At 47.7% G+C, this 12124-nt stretch overlaps 1 protein-coding gene and 1 pseudogene across 1 annotated transcript in view; both read right to left on the reverse strand.

Moving 5' to 3' along the window:
* Sox17 (SRY-box 17) overlaps positions 1–179 on the reverse strand; it is a 2718-nt gene extending 2539 nt beyond the window's left edge. Inside the window, exon 1 of the mRNA XM_023717689.1 lies at positions 110–179. Within this exon, the coding sequence (XP_023573457.1) occupies positions 110–179 (70 nt within the window). The remainder of the gene's footprint in view (positions 1–109) is intronic.
* Positions 180–4005: 3826 nt separating this feature from the next.
* LOC101577442 overlaps positions 4006–12124 on the reverse strand; it is a 72287-nt pseudogene continuing 64168 nt past the window's right edge.

The raw sequence follows: 12124 nt of genomic DNA on the forward strand, positions 1-12124 counted from the left end.
GCCCGCCTCTGCCCGCCCCCTGGCCGCGCTCCGACCGCGCCAGCCCGGCAAGATCTGGCTGGAGCCGGGCGCTGGCGCCGCGGTCTCCGCACCCGGAGAAGCCTCGCACCGGAGCGGGCCGCAGGCCCACGGTGCCAGCACGCCGAGCCTCGCGCGGTTCTCGGTCTCTTAGGTCCCATTTGTGCTGCAAGCACCGACGGCGCCCCCGTTGTGGGCGAACTGCCGCAGCCCAGGCGTCTCCTAATGTGATTTCTGAATGTACCCAGGACGTTCGTGAGCCCTTCTCTCCCCAGGCTCAGTCTGCCCGCATTGAAATTGTTAAAAAATAAGACGGAATGGCATGCTGCCTCTTAATATTTTTTCCATCTTGAAGAATTTTAAGTTTTTACTCATGGTATATATAAGTACATAAATAATAAGGAGGAGATAATAGGACGCTAGAAGGTAAGCTGGAGATGAGGATGGAAAGAGGAAAAGAGCGGGAAAGAGATTCTGTGTTGTAGACACACACTGATGAAACAAAATGACACGAAGCATGCAGGACAAAAAGAACAAAAGTTTCTCATGTGTTCGGTAAAAAGGGCAAGGACTTCGTGTTGATTTCTAGACTGTAAAGAGTAATGAAACTCTGGGCTCATCCCTACCAGCACAAAAGAATTAAACAAAAATAAAATCAACGCTGGGTGCAAGGGCACAGGCCTGCAGTTCTAATGCTTTGGAATGCCGAGGTAGAATTGAAAATCTGAACCCAGCCTGGGTCATTTAGTGACTTTAAGATGCCCCTGTCCGCACACCAGTTTGGAAAAAGACGGGGAGTGTAGTGCGTGCAAAGGCCGGGGGCTCAATCGGTTTGTTTATGAGCTGCAGTGTTAGCAGAAAGAGAACATCCATTTGCCCAGCACAGTAACTGTCTCTCAGAATCATTATCTGTCCCTGGCAGATAATTGGGACATTTCTCTACATTTCTTTAGACTGGAAAGAAAATCTGACTGAATGACTCAACTTGTGTTAAGACGGGAAAAAGCCCTTCTGTGGGCTTTAAAAATAAGCACTAAGAGGAGACACTTTATGCCGTTAGGCTTTCCCGGCACCCTCCAAACCTTAAGGACCTAGTTCATCTCCAACCAGTACCCTGGGTTAGACAGTGATGTAGCTTACAGGTAGACAACAGGCACAGGTTAACCACCTTGCCCGACGTCAAAGCGTCGGGAGGGTAAAATTCATACCAGCGTCTTGCCTTCAGACCCGGAGCTCCTAATCACTGAGCGGGCTGTTACATTTGTGTATCTGTATTATTTTCAAAACTGTCACAGTCATTCCTATTGAGGGGGAAAATCAATTTATCATTCTCCAGAACAGATCTGAATAATTTTCGTCCCTTGTTACCAAGAGGTAATGAAAAAGTAGTGTCGCCAGGGTCTAGGGGCTCCAATGCTTCAGGTTTTTATGTGATATGTCAGGGACAGAATCATTTATCACATCCAGCTTTTTATTAATTAAAAACAGTGCTTTTGCTAACACCGGGCCTCTGGTTTCGATGGCAGTGCTTTTTCTTTGTCGAACTCTTTGAAGTCAGCCTGTGTCACTCTTGAGGGGTCTGCTCCGCCTGCAGTTGTTGCTTCCCTTTGGTGGCCAGCCTTTTTCCAGGGTCACGGTAGGGCAGCAGTTCTTCACTGAGTCTCTTAGGCTCAGGCAAGCAAACTTTAAATCTGCTTTAAAAACCAGTAGAGGATTGTGTTTTAATTAGTGGTTTTAAAGCAATTGAACTTAATTTTAACTAGTGATGTTTTCAAGCTTTATTTTTTTCCTGAAAAAAAAAAAAACTGGCTTGAAAACAAAGTACACTGGAAAATGGTTATATAATAAGGAAATTACAGTAGACAACATGAGTACAAATTAATCCAGCACGTTCCTCCTTGCTGTTTTTTGAGGGTTTTTTCCCCAATTTGATTTTTTTTTTTTTTTCATTTTGAGACGGGGTCACACTAAATTGCCCAGGCTCTGCTCAAAGTTTTGACCCTCCAGCCTCATCCTCTCAAAATTTTCTAACTTTTCTGAATAATAAAAAATATATTTTTAAAGAGTTCAAAGCAGAGGGGCCAGGGAGATGGCTCAGTAGAATAAGCGCTTGCCTGGCAAGCCCAAGGGCCTGAGTTCAATCCCCGGTTCCACCAAAAAAAAAAAAAAAGATTTCAAAGCAGAAATTTCTCTTAGTACAAAATACTTTATGAACTAAGAGGGTCATTTAGAATGAAAACTGAAAACCAAACCAAAACAATGGCTGGTCCAGAATCCATTTTCTCTGTCTAAAGTAATCCATGTGACTAATTTCTTCAAGATAAGATAAAGCACAGGAAATACAACCAGGTGTAGACCCAGAAAATACACATGCGCTCTCTACTGTCTGTCTTCCTTCCGCGCTTCCGCGCTGAGTCCAGTGTCGGAAGAGCAGCGTCCTGGGGGAGCCAAGGGGCTGAGGGAGCAGAAAACCTGGGGGCTCTTCAACTTAATTTTTAAAATTTCTTTACTTTTATCTACTTATTTTTTTCCGCACTGGTTTTTGGAGTTCAGCTACTGATTTTGGTCAGATGTAAGGTTACTGAAAAATCCAGTGAAAGCACACATTGGTAGGATGAAGTTGGAGCAATGGGGGGGGGGCACTTCTCCACACTTAAACGCCCCCCACCCCCAGAAGTCGTGACGCTGCGGCTCGCCGCACACATTCCCCTTAGAAGAGCTGTGCTGTCTTTCCCAGGCGGGTCCCCCTTACATACCCTTACCTAGGTCTCATTTCTTCTGGGCGTTCTCTTGACAGATGGGGGTTGCCGCCTCCCGGGTGCTGTGCACTCGTGTTTCAGTCTTCTTATTCGACGCGGCGCTCGAGCTCCTGACGTTATCGGAGCCAGCCACAAATGCCACATGTAAAGAAGCAAACATCCGGAGTGGCTTCCTGCAAGCCTTGCTTTTCTCAACATTAAGAGATTTACGCGGGGCGGGGGAGTGGGGGCGCTGGAGCCTGGCGCGCCGCTCTGCAGCCTGCGCGCTCGTCGCGTCAACCCCCTGTGAGGGTCTGGGCTCCGGCCTTGCTGGCTGCTCCTCCGCCCCAGGGCGCCCCAAGACTGGGCGAAGACGTGACCGTGTGGCGAGAAGATGTACCCCCTGCACCCCGGGTTTCTGACCAGTGGGTGCACAAGTAACCTTGGTGGGTGACTCTGGCCAGCGGGTGCAGAGGTGACCTGGGTAGGTGACGAGCTGTGGCTTAGACCTGGAGTGACAGCCACGCTCTTCCGCGGCCTCCGCCCAGGCCGGGCGACTTCTGGCCGACTTTAGCGTTTCCGACGCTTACAAAGCGGGACCGAGAAGCTGCGCTGGCGTCACTAGGGAGGTCCCGCGGGCGCCCAGGGGATCCGGGCCGGCTCTGGAGCGCGGAGGGGCTTGCGCCGCTAAGTCGGGGAAAGCTCGGGACGACCTCGGACGCGGGCGGCGGGGTCCCCTGAGGGAAGGACCCCCGACGCTGCCCGCGCCACCGTAAGCGACGGGCGAGGTGGCAGCGGGATCCCCAGGGCGGCCCAAAGCCCAATCGCACCTCGAGCCCGGCGCCGACCCGGGAACGACAGACACCTTGCGCGTCTCCTCCGGTCCCCTTAGGGTTGGGGTAGAGGTCGAAGGTCGTGGAGGGAGGGACAGGCGGAGGAGGAGGAGTGGCCGCCTGGGAGGCAGCGGTCCCTGCGCGCCCCTCTCCAGCGCCTCCCGTGGGGCCAAAGCGGGAGACTGGAGAGCGGCGCCGGGGACCCCAAAAAAGGACACGCGGGCCTTCTTCCCACTTTCACGCCTTCGCCCTCTCCAGCACCCCCGGGCCGAGCGACGACTCGGCGGCGTCCCATTCCTGCCCGGCCCCGCCCGGCCTTTCCACTAGCAACGCAGGAAACGAGCCGTCCGGGCCGGGTGTTCCTTGGGGCCTTCTCCACTGGGGACCGGGGAGGGGCGGCACCTCGCTTTTACCGCCTAGGGTTTGGAATCTCTTGCTGTCCCCAGGAGGTGGCTGGGGGGGGGCGGGGAGGGAGGTGGCGAGGGAAACAGCCCAGCTTCTGGCCCCGGGCAGGTGGCATCCGCGCTGCCGCCCTCGTCCTTTTCGCGCCGCCCCGGCCCTCCGCAGGGACGCGAGCGGACCTGGCGTCTGCGCCAGCTGCCGCCCTCCTCCGCGCTGCCCCAGGAGCCCAGGGCCCCCTCGGCGGGCTGCGTTCCCGCCTGCCCGTTCAGCCGCAGGTCCACCGTGAGCGCTGCGCCTCCACTCCCACCCAGAGGCCAGCAGACACGGCCCCTGCCCCCAGGAATTCCCGGGCGGTGTCCTTAGGCCTCCTCTTTGATTTATGAATGTCCAACCAGGTGGCGTAGAGCTCCGCGCTTAGAATACTTTGTTCCTGGCGTGTGGAGGTTGTGCTGATTGGGGGAAGCCACGCACTTGGAGACTTTTTTTTTTTTTTTTTTTTTTTTTCTAGTAGAGGTAAATGGCTGCCTTTCCACCCTGGAAACTGGACCAAGTTTCCCCAGGGAGCGCGGATGGATTGCGGCAGGTGCTTGTTTGCGGAAAGGCGTGCCTTCCGGGGTCCTGGGCGCGATCAGACTCCCTGGATCAGAGGATAGTCGCTCCCGCAGCGCGCCTGCCGGACTCGGCAGTGCAGCGGTAGCTACTTTGCATCAGTTTTGAATCAGGACCTGAGTGTTTCCAGAGTTTCCAAAAAAGGAGGAAAATGTGGAAGATCGCGCTCGCTTCTCTGCATCATCCCAACTGTAATAGCTGTGCCGCTAGGGGAGCGTCAGGGGCGAAAATACAGCCCGCAGAAGGCTGCGTGCGCAGTCGGGTTTCAGTTGAGCGGTGATCTCAAGCCTCTCCTGGTCCACTTATTGTCTTTGGTGCTTTCAGATAGCAGAGTGGAGTCTCCGGTTCATTTCAGCTCTTGTCCCTTCCGCACACGATTCATCAGTCTTAATAAATATGTCCAGATACTAGACTGGCCGCGCATCTGGAGCCAGCCCTGGGCTAGCTCTCCACGGCCATCGGGAGGGAGCCGGTGGCCGTCAGGAAAGCCCGTGCTCTGGTCTGCTCTGGTCGCAGAGCCAGCCGCGTGGGCTGGGGACCCTGCTTCGCACTGGTGACGCTCTGGCTCGCCCTTTGTTAGCTCCCTGACATCTTCTGAGGATTAGCTCCCATTCGCTGCTTTGGAGAGCTCATTCTGGAATTTCAGGCCAGAATGTGCAAGGGTAATTACACCTTTGAATAGAATGCAAAAGCAAGGATCTGTCTTCAGGGGATTTTTCAAAACTAATTTTTAATATTAGCTTTTTTATACGCATAAAATACATAGAATACAGTTTACAAAGCAGTTTCCACAACTCATCTGACCCTTCCCAGTCTCTGAGGTGGGCAGGGCAGCCTAAACATTAGCCTTATTTATTTGTACAGGGAGTCAAACTCAGGACCTTGCACTTGCTGCAAAGGTGCTGTGTGTGTCCCTGGCCTGTAGCTTCATTTTAAAAATATATTTTATCAACACCTATTAACTCTTAACAAAATACTGAGTTTCAAACTGCTGTTTTCATACAAGCAGATGACTTGTTTTGATCCTGTCCATCCTCCCACTGACTTCCCTTAACCTTTCATTAGCCCAGCCTTACTCCTGCTCTTTTTTTTTAATAGTGCTTTACCACAAATCTTTCACATATATTCTCATTTGACCCTCACAACAACCCTGTGAGGTAGGCAGCACAGATGTTTTTCTCATTTAACAGATGAGGAAAGTAAATCTCAGAGTGGTTAACATGCCCAAAGTTCTACAGTTAATAAATAATTGTATTAATATCAGTCTTTGGCCTAAAAATTCAGCACCCAGCCTCCCCTCATGTATGCCCACCTACTTCACAGGGATAGTGAAGATAAAATGAATTCAAGGCTAGGAAAATACTTGGAAGGAAAAAAGCTCTATTAATTATATAGTGTATGAACCCAGAACATTACATTACCTCTGTCTAAACTAACCAAGCAACTAAGTAAGGCAGGGTAACAGTGTGATCCTGTTTAACGATACATAAATCACAATCAGGATAACTTCTTTATTAAGCAAAATGAACAACACACAAAGGCTAATGAGCAACTAGGCCCCACTAAAGTACACAGCAAAGCAAGGCAACATTATCAAACAGGGCGTGATTGCACAGAAGAAAACAGTGGTGTCAGAGTTCAAACTGGCACCACACACATATCTAAGGCAAAGTGGTGGCAAAGAAGAGTTACTTGTTCCGCATTATATAAATAAGAGCAGAAAATTCATGGGAACCCATGCAAAAGCATCATGTGTCACACAGATTCCTCCAGTTGAGTACAGGGACTATAAACACTATTACCTTCCTTGTAAAGTATGATTGTACCTATGCTCATATCCTGAACTAAACCAAGGTCCTGCTCTTTTCTTAGTCTCCTTTCTCTTTTTTTTTCCTTTCTCTTTCATGCCATGTTTTCTTTCTCTTTCTCCTCCTCCTCCTCCTTCTCCTCCTCCTTCTCCTCCTTCTCCTCCTTCTCCTTCTTCATCATCTCTTCCTCCTCCTCCTTTTCCTTCTTCATCATCTCCTCCTCCTCCTCCTTCTTCTCCTCCTCCTCCTTCTCCTTCTTCATCATCTCCTCCTCCTCCTTCTCCTTCTTCTGGAATGTACATGATAAGGAAAACATGCATACTTGTCTTTCTAACTCTGGTCATTTGATGCAGCATGACAATCTGCAGTTCCATTCATTTTCCTACAAATGATGTAATTTTTGTTCTTTATGGCTACATAATACTCCACAGTGGATGCAACCAAATTTTCTTTATCCTTTCATCAATTTTTTTTTTTTGGCGGAACCAGGGATTGAACTCAGATCCTTGTGTTTGCCAGTCAAGCGGTTATCCTACTGAGCCATCTCCCCAGCCCCTATTCATCTGTTGAGGTAGCCCAATATTTTAAGAATGAGACAAAGAGATCAGTCACATGACCAAAGTGCTTGGGCCATCTACCTGCCCCTGCTATTGATACTGGGTCTTGTTTTGAAATCCTTTGCATGCCTTATATATAGGTAGTGAAGGGCCTACTGAAATTTGTAGGGACTAAACACAGCAAATAAATTTAACAGGAATAAATTAAGGGTCGCTGACAAAGAAACTCACAGTGTGGAGCCTGCCTGGGTTGTGACAATGTTTTTTAGTTCCTTAGATGCAGCCCTAGAAAGAAGAAAGCATTTTCATTTAGAATATCCATAATTAGATCTTAAAGATCACCTCATCTAAGCCTCGAGATATCTCATTTGTTTGGATCATTCTTCAAATAAGCAGGTTCTAATTCAGCTAAAAATGGGAAGGGTTCAAAGCATTCAAAATATAAGAAATAGAAATCTTCAATTTTTTGTCCTTGTGTCACGTTCTTTCAGACTGTGGGACACTTAATTATCTTGAATTTTTCTGGTCTTGTTCCTTTAAGCTGGTGCCTCACTCAGCACCCACCTACGGACCCACCTTAAAGGCAAAACAGCTAGCAGCTGGGTAGAGGCAGAGCCACGTCTCCACTCCTACTGCTGGTAGAGACAGGGATGGCAAATGCTATCAATTCCATTCTACCAAGTAGGAAATTAGAGCACAGAACAGTCTGGCCATTTGCTTGATGCATCCGTGTTATCCTAAGCAACAAGACAACAGTCTGTCCATTTAACCAGCAGCTAAGTGTCCAGCACCTTAAGGCTTAGAGTGACCAGGCACCTTGGGGATGAGCGTAAACGTGGGAAACTGAGTTGCTTCAGCTCCAGTTCTAGCTCTGCAGCTTGCCAGGCCTGTGTCTTCGGGTATGGTGCTGAACCTCTGTGTATTTCATCTATAAACTGGAGGATAGTAATGAGGGGTGTGCTGCTTTTTCTTTTAAAAAATGATGTGTTTTCATTAGTCTATGCTTGCAGTACAGAGTGATTGTACTCGCCTTGGGAGTTGCTAACGCATCTTGGCTCTTTTTTTTCCTCTCCTTTTCACCCTCCCTTCCAGCTCTTGCTCCTTTTCCCATTTACAAAAGATTCATCTCCCTGTGTCCTATTCACTATTATTATTGTTTTAATTAATGAATTAATTAATTTGCTCTTTGAATGATTTGGGGGATGGGGGTATAGCTCAGCAGCACAGCGCCTGCCTGGCAAGTGCAGGGTCCTGAGTTCAACTTCCAGTACCAAAAACAAAACAAAAAGATACAGGATTTGTATCTTGATTTCATATAAGAGAAATCACGTGACACCCAGCTTGTGTGCTGCTGCCTTCAGAGAGCCCACGAGGGTGAAATGAGCTCATTGTTCATAAGCTGCTCGGAATAGTCAAGCATGTAGTAAGTGCTACGTGGGTATTTAGTAAATAAAATAAACCTTAAGCTAATGCATGCGCTAACTAATTAAATTAATACCATCAGGTTAAGAGTAAATGCATGGCAATAGCTAAACAATTTTATGAGGTGCAGACATGTACAACAGTAATACCTAACATGGTCATACTTGAAATTGTCACGTTCACGAAGCTTTTTGGGATGTTTCTGTAAACTCTTGTGCATTTTCTGGTTATATTTGAAGGCAAAGAAAAATGTATAGAATTGTAAGACCTTAAACATTCTATTTGAAAATTTTGAAATGCAGAGACAAACTTGCAAGTCGCTGCTCACCCGGGTGGGCTTAGACTCCTCTCTTACGGATACAGAAGCAAAGCTCAATTTAGATGACCATGCTTGGCACACGCATGTCCCAAAAGAATCATCCATGAATGTCCTGACCTCGCCTAGACCTTTGCGTGTTGTGGAGTGAAAAAAATAACTAATTCTAGCCTCAGTTGTTCAGTAACTTGCTTCCATGTGAACTACAAATCACTTAAACGACCTCACACTTAATTTTCTCAAAAATAAGGGGGAAGGATATTTTATCTCTTTCTAACTTTTCCAGATAAAGAAATGAGCAAACAATCACAAAGACCTTTTTTTTTTTTTTTACAAAGTCAAGGTGTTGCGTGTAACAGTGCTAGTGTGCGCATGTGCACATGTGTATAGACCTGTGTGGATGTGTGTGTGCACATGTACGTGTGTGGACTTGTGCATGCTTGTGTGCACAGACTTATGCATGGCTGTGGGTGTTCAGGACTTAGACAAGATCCAGTCTACAGAAAGAAAACAAAAAAAGACATAAAATTGAAATCAGTGATTTTAAGGGAAGCTTATGGCTTTGGGTTATACTACATTGCTATTGTGTTGAGAACAAACTTTTAAACACTTATTTTTAATTAATGACTGCAACAAAGGTCCCGCCTTTGATGTAGGAGAAAGTCCATTCTACTTTTGTGAACAAGACTGGACTTACTGCAGTACTGTTATGTTAGTAAAGTTAAGAGATTGTTTCAGTGGCTAATTTAAAAGTCAAAAACCAACATAGAACTGACGAACTTTTCCTCTTGACATTTCTGTGTTTCCCTAAAATTTACGTGACACTTATGAAATAGTAGGTCAGAGAAGAATTGCATGAGCCCCGCCCTGCCTCCCGAGTTCCTGAGTTGGGAAGGAGCAAGCCTCCCTGCCGGCCTCCATGCGCTCTCCTGCAAACGCGGTGCCGGACTTGCGTGGCAAACGCAACTGTGTTCTTTTAAACTCATTTACTTGGAAGTAATTTCAAAGTTGCATAGGAGGTGTAAGAGCAGTACGAAGAACTGTGTCACCGTCACTGCGACCCCACTTCCTTATTTTTGATCCGTTTATCCTTTTCTACACAAACACAAAAACATTTTTGTACATGCCTATCAATATGGATATCTATAGATTTATAGTGAACCAGGAAAGCGTATATGTACTTGGCCGCTCTCGGGGCTCACTGTCTGGAATGCGGTGGTCACCACCTTGAGCATCTCTTGGAATTTTAATTCTTTTTTCTCCATGTAATTTTAGAGGCTAAAGGTAACTTGTATTAACCTCATGATGTCTCAATAAATTTAGCATTAAAATATTTACAAAAGTTTTTCTTTTCCTGATGTATACATTTTTTGGTGGATACCATGCTGTCTCTGTCTCTCTGTCTCTGTCTCTCTGTCTCTCTGTCTCTGTCTCTGTCTGTCTCTCTGTCTGTGTGTGTGTGTGTGTCTATCTCTCTCTCTCTCTCTCCGCGAACATATATGTGTTATAAACACATAACGACTACATAAACACATAACATGACTATGTTGTTTTACTTTATATGTTAAATTGTGTATATCTATAATTAGCCTGTTTCTGAGCCTGTTTGGGAGCAAGCCGCAGCAGGTCTGATCACTCTTCTACATACTCCAGTGCATATTCCTGAAAATTTGGATGATTTCTCAACAAGTAAGTAAGCAAGTCAGGAGATGGACATTATCACTTCCCGCCTCTGCCACCTGAGCCACACTCCCAATCCGGCAGTAGCTCTGCTCTGACAGCGGCTCTTTTCTCTTTCCGATCCAACACCCAATCCAGACTCCCATGCTCCGTTTTATTATCAAGTCTCTTGAATCTTTTTTGATCTGTTTTACACATCTTAAAGGTTTAATATCTACAGGCGTCTCCTTCAAAAGAGGTGTCCTCCCTGCAGGTCAAACTGACTGGCGTTAGCTCGCGCACTCTTTTAGGAAGCCATGAAGGAGCTGACTTTCTCCTCTCAGGAGACAGCCCTCGAGACAAGGCGCTGCCATCTCCAGGCCGGTGGTGATGTCGACCTCCCTGCTTCTCCAGGGGGTGTCTGCTCTGTGCCTGTAGCCAAGTCACCCTTAGTAGCTGAGCAGTGCTTCCCTGCGGGGGACCTCAGCCACCGCACTAACCCCACAATGCTCATCAGACCCCCTCCCCGCCTTGGCGTCCGCCTGATGAGTGGCCAGCGGTGACAGGTGGCATCTCTCCCTTCCCACCACTCCTTCTATCTTCATGCAGTCCTTCTACTATGGGGACGTTTCCTGACTATTGATCCCTGCAGTAGGGTCAGGATGGACGCGTGGGTGTCTTCTCTGCGCAGCGGCTTGCTATCCTTAACTAATGCCGTTGGTTCAGCCCGCAGCTGTTGCAAATCTGGCCAGCAGGGCACCTTTCTAGTCAGCCCCTGCATCCTTTGGACAGTCCCTTATCATTCCTTGGCCAGTTCCAAATCCCTGGGCATAAGAAGGCCTTCCAGGTTCATTTGTGCCCCCGCCAATGCCCTCATCCAGTCACTTCTCCAAGGAGACAGGAGCATCCTTCAGTGGGGATGGTGTTTACAAGGGAAGACCTGGGTGCTGGCGGACAGACGGAGCCGGCAGTAGCTGCGCCTCCAGGCGGAGCAGCCCCGCCCGGTCTTCTTTCCGTAGTTTCAGGAACCCAAGGTCAACTATGATCTGGAAATAGTAAATGGAATATTCTAGAAATAAACAATTCATACATTTTAAATAACTTTTATCAGAGTATGTTCTAATTGCTTTATATTATTAGTAATTGTTAATCTCTTAAGATGCCTCCTAATGTACAAATTAAACTTTATCGTAGAGGTGCACGTATAGCGAAAAGCAGTATCAGCACTGGTGGTGGGGCTGCTAGGCCTCTCTCGATCGCAAGCAGCACGCGCAGCTAGGTTTGCCACCACTGGCATGTGGAGCGGTCAGCACTCTTCTCAGGGTCAGGTGGGGGCTGGGGGTCTCTCACTGTGTCCCCACACATAAGGGGAACTGCTGTACATTTGTGCAAGTCCATATGTGTTCACATCTATTTGTAAGCACATATACATAATATATACACTTGGAATTAATTCCGAATACTTCCAATTCCATTCAGCATCTCAGGGATCTTTCTAGCCTGCTACCCTTCCGTCTTTGTAGGTCCTTTCTTCAGTGGTAAGAAACGTGGCCCCTGTCCCTGGGTGTAAATGTGCAGTTTCTCGCTGTAGTCTGTCTCCTAACCACCCTACCTGCCTGCGTGTGGTCCCTGTCTTGGCCCCAGGTGCGCTAGCACATCCACACTGGCCTTGGCCAGACCTTGGCTTCCTTTGTGCCCCAAAGCAAGGGAGAGAGAGTCACTGAGACATTTTTTAAGTATTTAAAGTGATTATATACAGCTA

This window comes from Octodon degus, unplaced genomic scaffold (assembly GCF_000260255.1).
Source record: "Octodon degus isolate 3935 unplaced genomic scaffold, OctDeg1.0 scaffold00054, whole genome shotgun sequence".
Classification (NCBI taxonomy): Eukaryota; Metazoa; Chordata; class Mammalia; order Rodentia; family Octodontidae; genus Octodon; species Octodon degus.